This window comes from Heterocephalus glaber, unplaced genomic scaffold (genome assembly GCF_053883595.1).
Source record: "Heterocephalus glaber isolate CG9 unplaced genomic scaffold, H.glaber_assembly_v1.0 deba00000676, whole genome shotgun sequence".
Lineage (NCBI taxonomy): Eukaryota > Metazoa > Chordata > Mammalia > Rodentia > Bathyergidae > Heterocephalus > Heterocephalus glaber.
In genome coordinates, this window is record NW_028258156.1 from 28399941 (window position 1) to 28421081 (window position 21141).

At 42.9% G+C, this 21141-nt stretch overlaps 1 protein-coding gene across 2 annotated transcripts in view; it reads left to right on the top strand.

Annotated features, from left to right (window-relative positions):
* Gnai1 (G protein subunit alpha i1) overlaps positions 1–21141 on the top strand; it is a 79046-nt gene that overhangs the window by 39231 nt on the left and 18674 nt on the right. For both annotated transcript variants that reach the window (XM_004839749.4, XM_021253984.2), the window contains exons 2-4: positions 9690–9732; positions 9822–9963; positions 20860–21017. In XM_004839749.4, coding sequence (XP_004839806.1) covers positions 9690–9732; positions 9822–9963; positions 20860–21017 — 343 coding nt within the window. The remainder of the gene's footprint in view (positions 1–9689; positions 9733–9821; positions 9964–20859; positions 21018–21141) is intronic.

A 21141-nucleotide genomic window follows, 5' to 3' on the forward strand; every position in this document is an offset into this window, starting at 1 on the left:
GTCAATTAATGGTAGTTCATAATGTAGCAAAGAAATGATATTCATTCTGAATGCTTTCCCTATTCTGTAGTTTGCTTTTTATCTTATTTATAGTATTTTTATACACATATGTAGGTTTTGGAGCTTTTTTGTTTATATGCTTAAACATTTATAAGTTTGTTTATTTAAATTTAGCCAACTTTTTGTTTATGTGTGTGGTAGTGAGACTGAACTCAGGGCCTTTGCACTGAGGTACATCCCCAGCATTGTTAATTTAGTTTTAAAATTTTGAGACAGGGCCTCACTATGTCAATAAGTTGCTCAGGCTGGGCTCAAATTTGCAATTCTCCTGCCTCAGCTTCCCAAAGTGCCCGGATTAACAGATATATGTTACCACACCTGGCTAAATTTAACCAATTTTAAAAATAAATGTCAGGCTTTGTATCAAAGAAACCTAACTTGGCCATGATGTAAACAAAATCAATGTTGATTTCTTCCGCATGAGACATGTAAGGTTGTGCAGGTGTGTTCTGGCTCATGTGGCCATTCGGGGAACCAAACTCCTGCCTTCCCCTGCCCCATCTTCCCTGGGCATGGCCAGAGCAAGTCCACACCTCACTCATGCTCCTGGAGACAGGACCCATGGCTGTGCTTTCATATACACACACTTAATGTGGCCTTGATTGAAGTGTGGGGTGTAGTGGCCTCTGCCTTGCCTCAGTGGAGGAGGAGAAGTGTACTCCAGTTGCACAATCATGCTCCTGGACACCACTGTATTTGTTTGCAGGGCTGGAGAGTGCACCTTGAGCTTAGCAGGACAGTGCTGTCCCTACTGAGCCACACCCAGCTCCAGCTACTTTCTGCACCAGGACAGAAAAGGGAGGGAGACACTTGTAGCACACAAGCTTCCATTTACTTCATCCACCCTCTAATAGAATTCTCCTCCTTCCACATGTCGTGTAAATAGGCACTTACATTTTCTTACAGTTTCCTCAGGGTGCCTTCCTCCCTTCCACCTTTCCTCCCTTTCTTCCTATAGTCAGTGCATTAGCCCTGTTCTCCCCTGAAGTGTCCTCCAAATTAGCTGGGTCCTGGGAACTTCATGGTGATGAAAATAGTTTATGTCAATTGGGTGACAAAGATACCAAATGATTGGTGTTTTCAGTGACCCCTGGACCCTGGGGATGGTCCTTGATGTCATTTTCCTAACAATACCAAGATGTTGCCTCCCTTGTTGTAGAGCTGTTACATGTCCTGATGGTACCAAAGCAAAACTCGGTCAAAATGCCAACATGTAGCAAGAATCAAGTCAGTTGCACCAAATCATACTGGTTGTTATTATATTTTTTCACTTCTTTCTGCTTGTGATTTAAAACATAAAAGCAGAAAAAGTCATTGTTTTTATTAAATCCCGAGCCTTAAGACACATGGTTTTGATAATGTGAACAATTGAGAAACTTGTATATGAGGACCAACATGAGGCAGGTTTCTTGAAGGAAGCACTTTGTGACTGTTTCCTGAGCTGATCATCCCCCTGTGGGAAAACTGTTGTTACTTAAAAGGATGACAGAGTCTGACTTGGGGTTTTGCAGAATTTCCCTTTCAGTCCTAGGAATCAGCTCACAGTGTATGTGTCAGTAATAATACTGTAGCTTTCAAGAAAAAAATAAAGTAAAAAAATCCTTTTCCTCTCATTGGAATGTTGAAGTCTTCCCAAGACTAAAAGCCTTTCTGATGACATCATTGGCAATATTAAAAAGACAATTTAGGGCCGGGGATTTAGCTTGGTGGTTTCACCTCCTGCTACGCAAGTGCAAGGGCCCGAGTTTGATCCCTGGTACCAAAAAAAAAGACAATTTAAATATACAAGGGGAGCTCAAAATATATGGTGAATGGTTAAATTTTAAAAATTATTATAGTAAATGACACATTGCTATTAATCTCCCTCAAATGACTCCTCTTTGTTTCAACCACATTAATTCCATTGTTCTTATCACTTTCTGAAGGAGTCCTGGAAGTCTTTTTCCTGAGTGTCTTTATGAGGTGATGAATGCTGCTTATAAGTGCCATTCAACAGAAGTTAGATTCATAAAATCATGATTCTTAGTGTTTGTCCACCTTACTCACTGGATCTGGCACCCTGTGACTTATAGCTCTTCCCCAAAGTAAAAATGACAGTGAATGGTCAATGTTTCCAATCTATTCAGGACACTGAGACACCCATGACAACACATCTAAAGACACTCATGAAAGAGGATTTCCAGAACTGCTCCAGAAAATACCAAGAATGATGGGATACGTGTGTTTGATGTGAGAGGGAGTATTCTGAGTGGAATTATTGGCAATGTGTCTTTTACTGTACTGAATTTTAAAAAATTAAACATTCACTATTTTCTGGTCAGATCATATGGATATATAGTAATATAATATGTCAACATTCAATTTTTTGTAACTCAGTTTCTCAGTTCAACTTCTAAAACTCAATTTCTAAAACAAACATGAGTAAAGAATCCATTTTAAAGTACAAAGAAGACTAATGATTTTAATGTACCAGTGTATGAAAAGTATATAGAAATAGCTTCAGATTCTGTGTTGTAACCAAACAATAAGAAGTGATCTTTTCTCATATTTTGATGTAGAACCATGAATTATCAGCAGGTACCTGTGAATACTGTTAAAATGCTCTTTTATAATATATTATGGTATATTGAATGCAACAATAGATATAAAAATCCAGATGCCTTTTATTATGCTATTTTGAGAAATGTAAAATAGTGCTATTTGTCTCACTATTTTAGAGGAGAGGGGAAATGTAATTATTTTATAAAAATAATGCATGGCTTTTAATAGCTAATCAGCTATTAAACTCTTTCGCTTGCCTCAGAATCACCTGGAGAGATTTTTTTAAAGCACAGATTCCTAGACCTTGCCAGGCCAGGACCTGTGAATATCCATTTCTAGCCAATTCCCAGATAGTGTAGGTGCTAATCTGATACTTTCAGGACCCCTGATCTGCCTTTTTCCTTGGATTTATTAGTTAAAAAAAAAACTATTAGCTGCTATTTAGGGAAGGAAAAAAGGTCAAGTAGCATGAATATAATGACAGTGGCTAGAGGTGTGCTTAGTTAGCAGACACTGGGGGCGGAATTAAACATTACAAGAACTGTCCAGGGTGTGAAACTTCACCTTCCTTATAAGCTTCCCACTGGGCCCCATGCACTTCTGTGAATGGTGGCAGAAGACATGAGATTCCCAGATCATGGACAGGAAGGACTTTATCACAGCATGGAAGTCTGCAGAGAATCAGCCTTGTTCCAGTGTGGCTAAGTCCCAGTCCCTAACAGGAAAATGGCAACACGGGAGAGAAGCAGGTGTTGGGTACACAGCAGTAGTTAATGTTATAACAGAGGAAACCTGAATGTAGGGTCCCATTTTGTTTGTAGAATACACAGTAAACCTGCCTGGCCTTTGTCTATGGGATAGGTTATGTTTATTATGCTTCCTTCTTGGTGCTCTAGTAGAATCCATTACTTATTTCTTCCGAAGCTCTACTGTACATAGATATTTTTGAAAACCTGATGGGCAATGAAGGTGGCTGGAAGCCCACAGAGAGTTGTAGCTTCAAACAGGAAATGCTGAGAGTTTGTCTATGCTAATTATTTACCAGTCCCAACAACAAACAGCTTAGTAAACACAAGAGCTCTTAGACTTCAGAGGAAGAACTATAGGATAGAGCCACACTTACTCTTCTGGTGTTGTTCTAAATAATTGTCATAAATGAATAAGCTGTCCTAGATAGTAAAATTCCTTATGCCTACCAGTCTTATAAGAGCTATAAAACAAAACATTAATACAAATTAAAATATATAAATTTAAAAAATAAAAGCAGTATTAATTTAACATATAATGATGGGAGGCACAGTGAAGGGCACTAGGCCTGCCTCTTCGGCAGTTGGCTTCCTAATGACTGGCTTGCCACATTTCCACATTTGTCCTCTACATGAGCTGCTGTGACTTCCTTTTGTACAAGCTGTTGTGATTACCATGTGATCTTCACCTGGTTGTTCCTTTGCTGTTCTCTCATTAAATCAAGATAGTTAAAGTCACACTGCCTGCAACCAGGTTAATCCAAACTCTTTTGGGTCTCCATGACAGAAAGCAAATTCCTAACTGGCTATCACAGCTTGGAAGTCAAGGTGAGGTTGGCCTTGGTTAGGACTGGAGACATAGATTTCTTGCTTTGGCCAGGCCGGTCCTGGATGAAGCTTCATTAGTGTCCTGGCTGTGTTCCTTTCACGGTGACTTCAAGTAGAAGTGTGAGCACACTGTCGCATTCTCTTGGAGCCTGTTCCCTTGTTTGGCTGTCTTTGAAGGCTGCCGTCTGTGGTGTGACCATGGACAATGGCTTCTGTGCAACATGTTTTCTATCATCTTTTCACTTCTGTGTTCTTGGTCACTGTCCTATAGAAAAGCCAGGGAGGGAATCTGACTGGCACCTAGACCTCATTTCTTTCTTGAGAGTTGGGGGAGGTAATCACTGTGTCCAAAGTGATTGTTTTGTAAGCTTTTATGTTTTATTGGTTCTATATAAATACATGTGCACATATTAATTTGTGGAATGTTTTATGTGATGTTTGGTATAAGATGCACTGATGTGAGGAATTTCACTCCCAGTGACAACTCGGATGGGCCAGCAGGAAACGAGTGACTTTGTCATTGGTGATCAGAGGCCAGGTGATGTGCAGCTGAACTCGGTAGAGAGGTGGACAGAAGAGCCCCCAAGCTCTGTATGTGACCCCTGCTTTAGAGTCTTCAGAATCTAGGAGCTCAGAGGGAGACCTGGAAACCATGTGCCTCTGTTCCAACATGCAGTTGTCTGAGTGACGTGGAACTTCCTTCTCTTTTTTATCACTAAACACATGAAAATGCTGAATTGAAAATTGTAGAATCTGGAATGCCCAAGAGTCCTCCTGTGGCCTGAGGTGCTCCCTGTGCCATGCCCTCTTCATGTGAGGCTATGGACTTAGATGGACAGGGCTGCAGGGGAGAGCTTCAGGGACAGATAGATACAGCTGTCCTCCCAGTGTTGTTCTGTCTTTTGGGGGCAGCCTGTGTGTAGGCCCATCCTTGTGTTTTAAACCAGGTAACTTGATACTTTCTTGGTCCTGGGGGCTAGAGCTCAGAATTAAGTTGTCTTCTGTTATTGACATGTAAAAATAAGTAAACAAATATAAATAAATAAACAAGGCTATATAACTATATAACAAGTATATATAACTATATAACTATATATAGCTATATAACTATATTTATAGTGGTACTTAATATCTATACACCTAAATGAGTCAAGCAGAATGAGGTATCTGTCAGTCCACATATTTGTCATTTTCTGTCCAGAGAGCATTGAACACGTACACTCTGATGCTTCAGATATACATCCTTACTAACTGTCCTCACCTATTATTGAATCAGCATTAAGCCCCAGTGCATGGCGATGGGAGTCGGAGTCCTCCCACCCAGTCACAGCCAGGTGTCCACGGTGACCGGTGAGGAAGCCCTCAGGTCATGGGGCTCCTGTGGCCTTGGACTTCCCGCTGGCCGTGGGATGACCATGCGTGTGAGCCTATGGCCTCGTCTTTCCAGCAGAGGAAGTTGAGAAGCGAGGCTCCTGGCCTGCCCAGCGCCGGGAGTGGGGCTGCTGTCTCCTTTGATATCCACTTCTGCAGGGATGATTCCCAGATGTGGAGAGAGACAGGCCAGGCCACCAGGCTGCAGAGGAGATACATGCATTTCAAAGAGAGGGAAATGCTTCTAATTACAGTTTTTTTCTGAAGTACATAAATGCGTCAAGGACAGGAAGCAGGGAAGCCTTTTCCCTTCCTTCTAGTGGGGAGAACTAAGCCTCTTATTTTTAATGTGCATTGCTCTTACACTCCTTTTATTTACTTCTATCTGAAATTAAAAAGCCCCTGAGCTTTGTAATCGTACAGTAGCCCTGTGAGGAACAGAAGAAGCCTTGAATGCTCTTGTTACTAAGTTGAAGCTCACTTAGTTTTACTGAGTGTAAACTTTAACACCACTGATCCTACATTAATACTTAGGGTTTCTTAAAAGGAGAGTAGCAGTGTCAGCAGTTCCTTGTATGCTTACACGACTAGTTGCCTTGTTCATAGCTAGTGGCCAGTGGGGTCCCTGCTCTACAGCCCAGAGCCGGGCGTAAGTGACGGGGAGACCCTAAGCAGGCAGCCCAGAGGATTTTCTCGAAAAAACAACAACAAAAAGGCCTTTGTTTTCTGAACTTAGGGTGCTTTTTGTTTCGATTTTGTTTTTGCAGCCCTGGGGTTTGGACCTCCAGGTGCCCTGCCCTGCCTGTGAGCTGCACCCCCAGTCCTGCTGAGTTTGGGTTTTGAGAATGGGGTGCCCAGGCTGGACTCAAACTTGTGCTCCGTGTGCCTCAGCCGCCCTCAGCTCATGGCTTACGAATGTGTACCACCAGACCTGGCTTGTTTTGTTTTTAAACTCTGCTAGAAGTTAAAACTTTACAATTTCCTCTGCTGGCCTTCAGTAAAGTCAGGAGATAAACACTGGTTATCGTTTTGGGGGTACTAGGTTATGGACTTCTGTGGAAGGAAGGAGGATCTCCCCAGTGGCTCCTCGACTTGTGTCTTGATCCTCGCGTTTCCAGCTGCCCTTACCTTTCGCTGTGCCCCTTTCCACACCTCTGTCCACCAGCGTCTGTGTGTCCTGTTGCTTGGGCCGAGCACATCACAGGCCTCACAGGCCTCACAGGCCTGCGGCTGGTCTCCTTCAGCTGCTTGTGATTCGCACCCTTGCTGCCTTCCTGGACCAGAGCCGGCTGAATTCTCAGCCTGGGGGGGGAGGGTGGGTCTCAGTCTCCTCCCTACTCTGAGGTCTCCCTGCTCCCTCCCCTGCTTGTTGACAGGCCCTGTGCCACCAGCAGTTGCACACTCTGCCTTCCCCAGACTGACGCCCGCTCTGTGCGGATTTCTGCCTCCTTTTTGAAGCTGGTCTTGACAGAGTGGACATTTTTTTCCCACTCTGGAGCTGGGAAAAGAAAGAGCTGCCGGGCGAGTGGTTCTGGGAAATGTACTCTTTCTCCTTGCCCTGTGCCTCTCCTGTTTCTGAGTGGGTTCCTTGGGGTTGCTCCTTAAGCCTGATTGCTTCTGCCAGCCTCTCAGATGGTACGTTCTCCCTCCTTTCTCCTCTACGTGGAGAGAACCTCAGTCCATCCGTCCCTGCCTAGCATGGTGAAGCTTCCACCAGTGGCATTGCTAGTTTTCCTGTTAGGAGTGTCTCCTCCTGGAAGTGAGAATTAAAAACTAATTACAAAAATGGCTAAACTTTGAAAGATTTGTGCAGTTTCTGCCTGTCCGCATCCATTGCAGTCAGAGCACCGTGTCACTGGGAAAGAGACCCAATTAGACTGCCACCTCCACTCTTTAAGCTGATCTCAGAGTTTCTTTAACCATAGCCATAGCAAAGATGCTCATTGCAAAATAAGCTAAGTGTCCCATGTCAACAGTTCCTTTAAGTGATATCAAGTGAATTAGAACTGAAGGAAACATCGGGAACATCAGGAAAGCCTTTGCTTTTTAAAGTATAGAAATTCTTGGCCCGGTGCCTGTAGTCCCAGAACTTGAAAGGCTGAAGTCGGAGGATCATTGCATTTTGCAGGCCAGCCTGGGCTGTGTAGTTAGTTCAAGGCCAGCGTGAACTGTACAGCAAGACCCTATCTCAAAAATCCAGAAATAAATAAGTTTAGAACTTCTTATTTTTGCATAGTCCTGTTCCTTCCTGTCTGATTTCTTGGCTGCAGGGTTCTGAGCCTCCTACCCTTCACCCTGTCCCTTGCTCTGGGCCTGGGAGCTGCAGACAGAGGGGACTGGAGCGGCACCTCATGGGAGCTCCTGTGTCCGGGGCAGCCTGGACAAGGGGCCATGGCACTGCCCATCACAGCGTGGCATGGGCTGAGCTCAGAGTGAGGGGACAGCTACAGTGCCTGGCGTTGTGGCTTCCACAGAGCCCAGGGGGTGGCTGTGATGACTAAATAATGGGCTGTTTATGTGGAACTTGTGTTTACTGGCAGATGCCCCGAACGATGCGAAGGGTGTGTGTGTGAGTGAAGAATGCCCTTGGTATTTATTTGGTGCTTGTTGTTGTATACCATGTGGTCATGATCACATCTTGGGAACATTTCTTGAATATCAAATCATGAGGAGAAGTTAGGCAGTTTTCTCCCTAGATTTTTCCAGGAGGCCATTTAAGAACGTCCTGTTTTGAGGGTCTGTCTGTACGTCTGTCCCTGGCCATGGGAGGCACGTGGCAAAAGGAAACACCTGAAGCCTTCAGGCTTCCCATCCAGTCTTAGCAGTGACAAGAGCTTAAATTCATGCAGTCCACCCTGGGCTGGTGGGGAGCTTGTCTGGCACCAGGTAGCAGCTGAGTGGAGCGGGTCAGCGGGTGGCAGGGGAGGGTGGTAGCATCGCCAGGGTGGCTAGAGGAAGCAGAGCCGGCCATGTCTTGGCCTTGGCAGGGAGACCATGTGCTTGGGGCTTTGTGCATGGTCAGCGTGCTCAGAAGGACAGGAAGGAAAGACTTGTAACCCACTGTCCCTACTCCCGGGCTCAGATGGTCTCTGTGTACATCCATCAGGAAGAGCCTGACAAGTCATTGATCCAATCTGTCAGAGAGGCAGCAGTGCCTGTTGGGTGGAAGCCCTCGATTGAGGAGGCTCTCACTCTGCAGGCGGGACCTTCGCTAGTGACATTTGCGTGGTGGGATAGAAGAACTCCAGGCACCAAAGCCCAGAGGAGCCCCAGTGGAGGCGGAGAGGGAAGCGGGTAGGGCTAAGGCTGGGGTAATGGTTAGTTCAGAAGCCTTTTGTCCTGCTCCGCATTGTCTCCCCATCACCTCCCGACAGCGGGGCCAGGCATGGTCCACGGGGCATGGCCGCAGTCACGTCATCATAAGCAGGCTGTTTTCTTGTGCCTCCTGTGTACTGCTGCCATCCAGCTCAACAGGACCCAGAGGTTAAGATTAAGATACTTGGCCAAGCAGTTCAGAAATCTTCCAATCCAGAGCAGAATCTTCACGAATTTATAGTATTAGCAGTAGAAGTAACCAGTTTGTAATACAAGATCAAGTTTTTAATCCTTTCGGAAATACGGACAATGAAGCATTTTTCTCTGTTGATCTTATTGAATTTAAGTATTAGGAAGTAAAAAACAAATGGACTTGTATCTGAGAATTCTTGTATGTTTAGAAACCAATAAACATTATTTTTTAATGTCATTGTGATTTATAAAATGGTACTATAGTGAAAAAACAATATAGCTATCATTTTACATATTATGTATTTTCTCTGTGTGCTAATTTCCTAGTGTGTGTCTGAGCCTGGGTTTGGTCCCCAGCACCCAAAAAAAAAAAGGAAAAATAAAATATGCTGAATTCAATACACTCTTACTAACTGTAGTGTTCATAATGTACATTAGGGCTTTAGACTTGTTCATTCTCTATGTTTTTCTCCTTGTTTCTCATGGTAATAGAAAGCAAAACGCAGCTATAGGACACACACATAGAAAGAGTGTTTGTTCCTTCATGTGTGCATTTGCCTCTTGGGCGTTGGATATACTTGAGTGAGGATATTAAAATTAGAAATCTCTTATTGTATTATTTTGTTTTATTTTTAGGTGCTGGTGAATCTGGGAAAAGTACAATTGTAAAGCAGATGAAGTAAGTAGATTTAAAAGATTCAATTTTTGAAAGTGTACCCTTCCATCAGGAGAAATTAAGTGTTCTGTGTTTTCCTCTCATCTTACTAGAATTATCCATGAGGCGGGGTATTCGGAAGAGGAATGCAAGCAGTACAAAGCAGTGGTCTACAGCAACACCATCCAGTCCATCATTGCTATTATCAGGGCCATGGGAAGATTGAAGATAGACTTCGGTGACTCTGCTCGGGCGGTGAGTTACAGAGTTTAGACAAATGAGTTGAGTGGCAGCACCGTGCTCTCTATCACAGGCTTGTTGATGTCATGGTCATTTCACATGTGGATGGAAGTGAGCAAGAGCTTTAGTAGTGAGTGGAAGAACAGTAGAGAGGTTGCAGCCTCCCCCTTTATAGCTACACTTACCTTCTTCATCAGGATATTTGGACAGTTCAGTGACTACTGCCGTAAGTCCCACATAACGTGTCACACTGGGCAGTTCTGCATCCCCGTGTTTGTCAGCTTTCTATTACTATTACAAAATACCTAAGGCGATCAACTTAAAAATAAGAAAGGTTTATTTTGGCTCATGGTTTTGGAGGTTTTAGTCCCTGTTGCCTTTGGCCTGTGGCGAGGAAGCACATCATGGTGGGAGCCTACGAAGGAGGAAGTGAAGAGAGAAGAGGGTGTGAGTGATAATCTCCCCAAGGACACCACCCCAATACCCAGACCTCCTGTTAGGCCTCCCTCTTGGAGCTGCCACCATGTCGCAGGTTGTGTCGTGGGCTGGGCAGTGACCCTTCAACACGTGAGGCTCTGGGGGATGTTGTGGCCTCCTCTTGAGTTTGTGTAGTTAGTTCCAAGCAAATTCTTATGAAATCTGTGTTTATAATCAGGAAAAATGAAATGATCTAATTATTTGTTTTCGTGGCCAGACTCAAAAGGAGACTAATCTTAAAGTAAGCAGTATAAAAGTTTGCTTTTCTTTGGAATAAGAAAATATTTGCTATTAAAAATAGCATGTATCAGAATTTCAGAGCTAAAGGAACCCTTGGAGATGAGTGAGCTCCACGCATTTGTTTTTCTAGTGGACAAATGGAGACCCGTGGAAATTCCCCATCGGGAAGAATACAGTGCAGGCGTGGGCCCTGGGCCCAGGCCCTGTGTCCTTGTTGGGCTTGGTGTCCAGTTTGCAGTCTGCTGGGAAGCCAATCTGGTCCAGTCCATGGGACGCTTTGTCTTCTTTCTGTCCCCAGCCTCTGTTTGACTGCTTTATCTGTTTATTTTGAGCTTGTCATTCGCGTATGGTTCATATATCACTGATTCTTTTAGAATAACGGATGAAAAATTTGACTTGACCTGAAACCTTCAATGAAATCCTATGATGATGTTTAATTTTTTCACAAAGTGGGTGCATTTGAATATTATTACCCCTTTGCACTTTTTATGTATTTAATGTGTTTTTGTATGCACACACTGTCTCTGTACCCTGCATTATGAAGATTTTCTATGTAGAGTCTGTAACGTTTTGTCTTAGAATCTGTTAGATTCTCTTTTAACAACTGGGAAACTCATCCTTAACTGACAAGAAAAATGAATGAAAGCAGCATTCGAGAATGCACATTGGAGAAATCTGTAAAATAAATGTTATTTGTGAGCTATTTTAAATTTTTCTTATAAATCATTAATTTACCTAGTTTATCCTTTTAAACAAAATTTGAAAGCTTAGTGTAATTAAAGTTTTCACTTAGATTTCAAGATCCTTTTTAAATGAGTTTTATTGTGTATATTTAAGGTTTACAACATGATATTATAGATAGAATCATTACTGTAATGAAACAGATTAACGCCTATCATTCTAGATAGTGTGTGTGAGAGAGAGGAGGAAAGCTACAATTTTTAAACAGAAATCCTAATGCAATGGCATTAACTGTAGTCCTGGTGTTGTCAAAAGATAAGAGCTAACAAGTGTTGGTGAGGATGTAGGTTAGTCTATCCGTTATGCAAAGCGTGGGGCGATTCCTCAAGAAATTAAACATAGAACAACCATGAGACCCTGCCATCTGTCTTCTGGGTATATGGCCAAAGGAGATGAAATCACCCCCTGTACAGACAGCAGCTCCCCTGTGTCTGTGACATCGTTGTCACAACAGCCAAGAGAGGGACACAGCGTGTCCACCAGCAGACAAATGGCCAAATTCATTTTGTGATGTGGGTGTGTGCGTGTTTGCATATATAATATATACACATATATGGAAATGCATATATACATGTGTATGCCTAGATATATATGCACATATGTAAATATGTCTGTACAAGTACATAAACATATGTACACAATGGAATATTGTTCAGACTTTAAAAAAGAACCTACCATTTTCCACAACATGGGTGGACCCAAAGGATCATATGGCAAATTAGCAGGCGTAGAGAGAACATATTCCTGTTCTCACTTACGTGAAATCAAACAGAACAGTCAAGTGTGCTAAGACTGAGAACAAAACAGTAGACCAGGGGTTGAGGAGTAGTGTGCAAAGCAATGAGGAAGTGCAGGCAAGGGCTACAAAGTGACAGATGCGTAAGATGAAGAAATCCAGGGAAGAAAGATACACCGTGAGGACCATAACCAAGACCATTTCAGGTAATTGTTTCATTTATCATTTGTTTGTTCAACACTCTCAAAAAGTATTTATTGAATGAAGAAATGATAACTGTACAACTTCCAAATTGAATATTAGATGAGGCAAAAAAATATTCTGGATATAATCAAATCATTTCAGCAAAGACAGTTTAGAAGAATGTTTTGAATTATTAAAAACGATCTTGAAGTTTTCTTGGAAATGTTAATCACACTAAGCTCTTTAACCTTCATTTCAAAGGACTACACAGAAGGAATCTCCTTGTAGATTAAGAAGAAGGACTGAATGGAAGTTGTACTGTACCACTTCCCAGTGTGGTAATTGAAGTCTTCTCTGAGATTCGTGTGTAGGTGCCCTGATTCAAAAGCTCCGTGTGGCTGCAGGAGAGAAAGGTTTTGCAGCCTGTATTTTTGGAGCAGTGAAGGCTCAATGCAAGCAGCTTTTAAGAAGTGGTTTTATTTCCGTATTTTCCTCTGAGTGAATTTTGTTTTGTACCCCTTTTCCTTTTCTTCTCCTTTTTTATTTTTTTTGAGATAATTTGACCTTAGATTCAGGAGCAGCCGTGAATAACTTCGTTCTCACCCCAAGTTTTCCTGTTCTGGCACCCTCTTTCTGAGGCTCCAGAGCAGATCCCTGGGCCCGCTTTGCCCGCTCCCTAGGCGGACCCAGCACCTGTCCTCTGTGCAGGCAGAAGGTCACTTCCGCTGGCCTTGGCCGTCCATGGCATGGACTTGGTGCCTTCTCCCCTCCTCTGCTGGGCTGGGCCATGCTTCTCCTTGGCCTTGGGTTGGCTTCACACTCCCAGCAGGCCTTGCAGGGGTGCAAGGAAGCCACGGAGGAATTAAAGTGGCCTGGATGTGAGGAAGGGACATTGGCGCCAGGACCAAGGACAGCTAAGACTGCCCTGGACAAACCCGGGGGAAGAGGATGGACGCAGGTGGAGGGGCCCATGCAGCAGCAGCTGCCCTGTGTCTGCCTCCCCGGATCTGGCTGACTCAGATATTATCAGCGCTGTCTTCTTTAACAGCTGACAGATGACAAGCACTAACTTTTCTTTTGTTTTTGTTTTTAATTAAGTGAAATCATTTTAGCACATCTTGTGCTGGTGTTCTCTTGTGAACTCCTTGGGATTTCTTTTTTCTGACCTCCTCTGCTTTCTGTTAAGTTCCTTGTCCTCTTCCCAGTGATTCTCTTGGATATTATTGTGAAGTCTTCATTGTACATTGCGAATATTTCCCCCAACATTTTTGAATACTCTTTTCTTGTTACAAAACTCTTTTGCAATCAATTCTATTTTGGGTCTTGACAGAAGGAAAAAAATCTTCATTTTACAATTATTTTTAAAATTCTTCTATACTTTTGGAATGTTCGTGGTTTTTTTATATGTCTTTCTCCATCCACCGGAAACGTTATTTGTGTTTCTTGCTAGAAAGGCCCTAACTGTATCTTATAATATCATTGTCTGTCTCCTTGTAGCCACGTATTAAACACTCAGTCTCTTCCTCCTGACTTGTATGCGCTGTGCTACCTCTGCTCTTCAGTTGTGTGTTTCTGGATGACTTTTCTACCCCACTGATAGTTTTTTTCTCCAGACTGGTCACTAAGTCACTTATGTTTCACTGCAAGAGTGTGCATAAAGTCCACTTTATAGGACTGTGGGGAGTAACGCAAATGAGTACCAAGCATTAGCCACATGCCTTGGTTATAATAGATGCTCAATTAAATATTTATTGGTGTTATTGTTTACAACACTACCCTGCTGCTGTCACTATCCGAATCATATCATTTTAATTTTTCTTGCTTCTTAAAACTGACTGGCATCCAGCAGGTTAAGGCCACTCCTCCTCCTATTGTTCTTCTGTCAGATAGCAGCAGGGTTCTCCCCCGTTTCTCCTCCATGTGAGCTTTGAGAATCAGTATTCTGCAGCTTCATTGAAAGAACAAACAAAGACAACCTCGAGTATTTCAGTTGGGATTACAGCTTAGTATTGGGTTGATTTGGTGAGAATTGACTAAAAAAGTATGAAATTTCAAGAAATAGAGATTAAGTTAGCAGATTTGCAATGCACATCACACATTAGTTATTTTAAATGAGAGGAAACAACATTTTTTAAACAACTGGTATGGAGCCATGGAATTTTATACCCAGTGTCCTTCAGAACCTTCCTCAGCAGGCGAGCAGCGGGCCACCTGGGAGTCACAACACTGATAATCTAGATCAGTGTGTTTCTAGTCAAGTCCAGCGAAGTTCGGGAAGCAAGTGAGGCCGATGCGCTGGCTGGGCCCTGGGCAGTTGGAGCAGTGCTGCTCAGGGTGCAGCCCGAGGCCTCTGTCGTAGGAATGTCAGGATCAGGACCAAACTTAAGCAGAGGGATTTATGCAGCCTTGTAGCAGTGGACACCATGCATGTTAACTCTGATCCTTTAGCATGTGCATGTATGGAATTTAATTTTATTTCTTCTAGTAGTTTCAGTGCTGAGATAAACTGAAAAAGCAAAATGAAAACAAAACTCAAGACTGGTCCTGGAAGACAATTTGGAGAAGCTTAGCTTCCCTTCGGCTGGAGGGCGCGGTGCCCGCTCACCGCTCACCCCGCTTCAGCACAACAGACTCCTGCACGGTGCTCTCTTGCTGTCCTAATAATTTGGTGCCGTATTTTCCGGAGTCACTTGGTTTGTGGCCTCTGCCAGAGGGGCTCCGCTACTTTTGAGCAAGGTCGCGTCTGTTTAACTTCACATCAGCAGTCTTTGGGAATCGCTTTTCTTAGAGTCTTGCAAACCAAAATTGAGGAGTCTTCCATTCAAAAACAGCAACAAAAAGCTTTGCCAGATTGCTTAGTAATTCGTACATCCGTTTTATGTGAATTTTCCCTTTTCAGTGGAGTTACAGATTTGCGCATCGTTGCTATGTCTGTGCCTCTGTACGTCGCGGCTTGCATTCTTTTCCCTCCCGCTGTCTCTGTGTCCCCTGGCCCGTTGCTGGTGCATGCATACAACCTGCTGCCGCTGTCCATTCAAAGAGATTTGTCTCATATTTAGCTTATTGCTCTTAATCTTATGGCCCTATGCATGTATTTTATTTTCTAAACTTTCTCTATTATTTCTTTCATTATGTTCAAAATATACTCTGTCGGCCAAGTTTACCAAACGCTCTTGATATTTTAAAAATTTTATAAGGGAGTGAATTTCAGTGTTCATTTGTGTTTGTTCTCTAACCCCTTGGCAACTTGTTTTGTTGCATGCACAGGACGAGGGTCTGTATTCTCTTTTCTCCTTTAAATAACTTGTTACACATCAGTAGCATTGAATAGCCATATCCTTTTCTACCTATTTATCTTTCACCTTTACGATATAATAAATTTAGCTTGAGGATTTGCTCTTATCGATCTGTATTCATCCCAGCCTGTGATGTGTACTGTAGGATTTTAATCTCCAATAATTTCAGCTCTGCTTCTTCAGCTTTCTTTGTCAAATGCCCCTGGCTATTTTTATGTGCTGTTTTTTCCAGATGAATATTGAGGTCATTTATCGTAGTATTCTGGTTTATGTTTGAGCCTGAGGGTGGAGAATCTTGGTGATTTATGTTGTTTTGATTCTGAGACATACCGATATATGCATGTGACCAAATGATACTACTGTTAAATATGCTTCTAGCACAGTGCATTTCTCCTTCTCATCTTCCTCTATCTCGGTTCGGACAGCAGGTTCTGTTGTCTATACGAAGAACACGTAGATGTCAACAGTTGTAGATGTTATTAATTTGAAATATATATATATATATACACACACACACATTCATGAGATACATAAATATGCATAAAAGTATATTATGTGGTACATTTATAAGTCATTTCCCTGGACATAATAAAGCTTATACTTCATGCTAAATTCACTGCAATTTAGCCAACATTTTTGCTCTCTGCAGTTTAGTTAATGTTAATGTAGATTATACTATTTTTAGGCCTTTTCCACCTTTAAACAATCTTATAGAAAAAATAAAAATGACTGCCTATTTTGTTGCCTCAAGTCATTTTGCAAGTTGACTTGTATTTTTAGAGAAAATGTGTTTCACATTTACTGTTTCTTCAAGCAACTCTTAAAGGATCCGTCATGGTTCTTAGAATTTCACTGTAATCAGAGCAGCAGCACTGTTGTAATAATCCATCCCATGATAATGTGGTAGATTAAATCCATAAGTCATTTTAGTGCGCAAATATTATTGGCTAATACAATATAATTAATGAAGTAAGCTAACCCATTGAAATGAAGAACTTCTATGTATATGTTAGTCATTCATAGAGTTTTTTCCTATGGCCCCAAATTCAAAGATAGCACATTTTTTAACTGTTTTTATGGTAGTATTTAGTCTTTATTTTAGAAAGTCTTTTTGATGTTTTTCATTTAAACTCTTAATCTCATCTGTAAATCTTATCTGCTGTATCACAATAAATAATCATCTAACCTGTGTTAAAATCTCCCAAGCCATGTTAAGTGGCAAACACCCATGGTCTCAGCTATTTGAGAGGCTGAGGCAGGAGGATTGCAAGTTCCAGGAGAGTATGGGAAACTTAGTGAGATTCTCTTTCAAAATAAAATTCTAAAAAGGAGCTGGGGACTCAGCTCAGTGGTAGAGCACTGGGCAGCGTGTGGAAGTCCCTGGGCTCAGTCCCTGTTCTGCACACACACACACACACACACACACACACACTCACTCATATGCACACACCCCCACCCCGTTTTGTTTTGAAGGTTGCTTTAATTGTTAACAAGTGTTCCTGTTACTGAACTGAAGGCTGACATAAGAATGCCCATTTTTCTGCACTGTGTCCAACAGCAAGCTTGCTCTTCCGTCCCTTTTATGACTGATACGTCAGAAGACAGCAGAAGGTGGCTTAGTCTCCTCTCCCCCTCCCGCTGGACCTTGCTGTCCCTGCAGAAGGTGACACCTTCACCACACATGCGTGGCTCCGAACATGTGCAGTATGCGGGGTGCTCCGGGCCCCCCTGGGAAAGACCTACTCTTTGTCCTGGGAACAGTGGTGCACTGCAGCTCCTCGCTGGCTTCCCACAGCACACAGCCTGGGAAGCGAAGTTACATTCTCTCCATCATCTTATGTTCCTTTATTTCTTGGTATTTTACACACACGTTTACTTGGCTTCCTCTAAGGATTGTTTTCCTTGCTGTTCTCAAATAATTGCCTAGCGAATTCCATTCTTTCCTTTTCCTTTTTGGAGAGTGTTCCTTCTTTCCTTTCTTGGAGGCCTGGCCCTGCACTGCTGAGCTGCGCCCGGAGCCCCCTCACCTGACACATAGCAGAGGTCTGTGCCCTGCCTCACCCATCTGCTATGCGCCACCCGTGTCTTCAGCAGAGCCTGCACTCTCCCTACGCTGTGCCATGCATTTGATACACTCACGGTGATGTTTCTGAATGTCCCTGAGTAATTTTCTTTCATAGAAATCTCACAAAGGGCTTTTTCCGTAGCAAGATAAGGCCATTGTCATCATTCTGCAGTTTAAAAATGTGCCCTGTTTTAAATGATAGCTGCGTAGTAATTGACGACCTTCTGACTGGGTGGCAAATCAGCTGTGGAACTTCAACCTGGTTGCCTAGCATTTCTGTGCCTTGAATTCTTTTTGTACAAGAGGAAACATGAGTTGGAATAACTCTTGTGATCCTCCCGCCAAAGCCCCTGACACCTGAATGTCCAGCTAATGATACGGAGGTGAAGGTTCCAATGAGCTTTGCGAGAAAAAGCTATTTTACATTTTGTGAAGAAGAGACTTTTTGAAAAGCAATTTATTGTGTATCTTTGAGGATTTATAGTTTGATGTTTGGATGAGACCCATACAGAGAGTAAAATGGTGATTGTAGTGATGCACATCAACGTATCTGTCATGTCATTTAGTCACTTTCTTTTGTGGCAAAGATAGCTGAAATCGACTTATTTAGCAAAACATTCTTTTAACAGAACCCAGTGATATTATTTATAGCTCCGGTGCTGTGGCTTTGGTCTCTGGACTTGTTCATCCTTCGTGTCCATTACGTTGTGTCCCTGGATCTTTTCTCCCACTTCCTCTCCCTCTTCCTCCCCTCCCTACTCCTGTTTAATCACTGTCCATTTGATCTTTATTTTTTTTAACCCAAAGGACAGTCTGCTAAATTAAATAAGCCAGACACAGAAAGGAAAATATTACATGAGCTCACTTATCCATGGGATCTAAAAAGGGAAGAGACATTTTTGAATGTCACACGGAGAGCAGTTTATAAATACAGCTTCCAAAATTTCTTCTGCCTTTTCTTGAGGCTTCTTAGAAAGTTTGAAGAGAATGTGATCTGATGACCCATATTGGAAGGCATTATTCTTTTCTGTCAAAAAGTTAATTGAAGTTGAATAAATAGATTGTGATGAAAACAGGCACCCTGAGAACTTTCTCAAGGGTGATGATTATTTGGGAAGTTGAGTACTCACTTCCTGGGTTGGGCTGCTGCTCAGAAGGACTCAGAGCTGTGGTGGGAGGGCTGGTTCAGGAGGACGTCATCACGCACATGTTGCTGGCCTGTGTGCCTTTCCCTTGTGTTTTACTAAAAAGGAAAACATATGCTTGAAGATATGTTCCCATGCCGAGAGACTTAATTATTTTTCATGATGAGCTCCAGCTGAAAGAGAGTGTTCCTCAAATTGGCAACAGGGTGAATTTACATTGTCAGCTAGCAGACTCTGCTAGCCTGGGTCACCAAATGGCGCTCCTCCTGTGCTGTGTGTGCATCATAATACGCTCTGTCACACTACAATCAGCTGCTGTGACACACTCGTCCCCTGGGGGTCAGTCCCTGGACCCCCACGGATGCCAAGATCCGAAGACGTGCAGGAGTCTTATAGAAATGGCATAGTAGTTGCATGCTGCTGTGCACATCTTCCTGAATATGCTTTACATCATCTCCAGATTCCTTATAGCATCTAAATAGAGTGTCATGTTGCCTAAACCATGGCTCTCTGGCATGGCTCAGGGGATACTGACAAGAAAAAAGAGTCCGTACATGCATAGGACGGTTGCAGTTTTTTCCTCAGATGTCTTAAGTCTGGTTGGTGGAATGCACGGCTACAAACCCCACACGGAGGCAGCCAGCTGTGCTTAGAAGAAAGCCCGTCAGGAGCCATTAGGGGTTCTCCACCCAGTCAGTGTAAAACCCCGTGTCTCGGGCTAAAGAGGACCTTTGTTCGGGGAGAAGCTTCCTGGCTTCCCCGTTTGTGGATTAACTGTGTTATGACTGGCAGGCCAGAGTTCGTAGCCACTCAGCTACTTCCATGTGGCTACCGACCCCCAAGGTGTATCTAGTGTGAACTGAGAGGAGCTGCATGTGTAAGTGTGTGAAGACTTGATACATATGAAAGTAATATGAAACAGCTCCAGGTAACTTGGATTGGATACATGTTGAAATGATAACATTTTTCTGTATAGCTTAAAGAAAGCATAGTGTTAATGTCATCTGGCTTCCTTTGTTTTTACTTTCTTAATGTGGCTATATATATATATATATATATATTTTTTTTTTTTTTTTGAGACAGGGTCTCACTATGTAGTTCGACCTGTCCTTGAACTCACTGTGGAGCCCAGGCCGGCCTCAAACTCAGTGACGATCTGCCTACATCAGCCTCCCTTGCTAGGTTTACAGGCATGTGCTACCACGCCCAGGCCTCATGTGGCTGTTTAAAACCTGAGATTGCATCGATGACTCATGCTACAGTTCTCCCTGACGACACCGGTCAAACATGGTTCAGAAAACTTAAAGATTGGCAGCCTCCATGTTTAAGCAAAATTTAATTAAAGTTGTATACACTGTTCTTTCATTTAGAAATGCTTGCAAGGTTTGTCCATTTTGTTCTTTCTGTCTGTGTTAGCAAATTCCTGCTCCCAGTCACTTCCTGGTTGATTTTAGTGCTTCTGTCCTTCAAGGTTTCCTGGGAATCTGTAGATCCTTCTGTGAAACTATTTTTGCTTTTTTACTTCACATTGATTTCTCCCTTCTCTGAAGACATTTTGTATCGATAAAGTATATCAGAACACTAACACTTAATTAGATCCCATTTTAAGGTAATCTGGAATGGGTTCATGAGTTTCTTAGATTAACAGTGTTTTGAGGAGGGGAAAGACAAACATAGATTCTTTCTCTGCTCTCAGAGTTGCTCATCTTCCTCACACAGCTAACAGTGAGTCGACAGGTCCCCTTCACATGCGGTCGCTTCACTATCCCAGTTTCCAGTGCCCACCGTGGTAGACACTGGTAGACACGGTACCACTACGCATAGGCTTGTCACATGTGGTCATCGTGCTCTTTTGGTTAATCCAGTTCTTACGGCGGTGCTTTAGAGGAAGAAAGGCCGTGTCACCTCTATTAAAAGCACACAGAAAATTTACTGTTGCATATTTGTATCTCTGATCTCTCCCTTTGTCCTTTTTAATCTCTAATGTCTCCCCTTTCCTCCCTAAAATATTGGTCATTGTGTGTTCAGGATGATGCTCGCCAGCTATTTGTGCTTGCGGGAGCTGCCGAAGAAGGCTTTATGACCGCAGAGCTCGCTGGAGTTATACAGAGATTGTGGAAAGATAGTGGAGTGCAAACCTGCTTCAGCAGATCCCGGGAGTACCAGCTGAATGACTCCGCAGCATAGTGAGTATCGCAGCCTCAGAGCCAAGCTCTCGTGAACAGTCACTTGCAAGCAAACATAACCACTGAGTCAATTTTGTTGCAGAATTGGCTGACACATTAGGACAATTTAGGATCTTCAGGATGA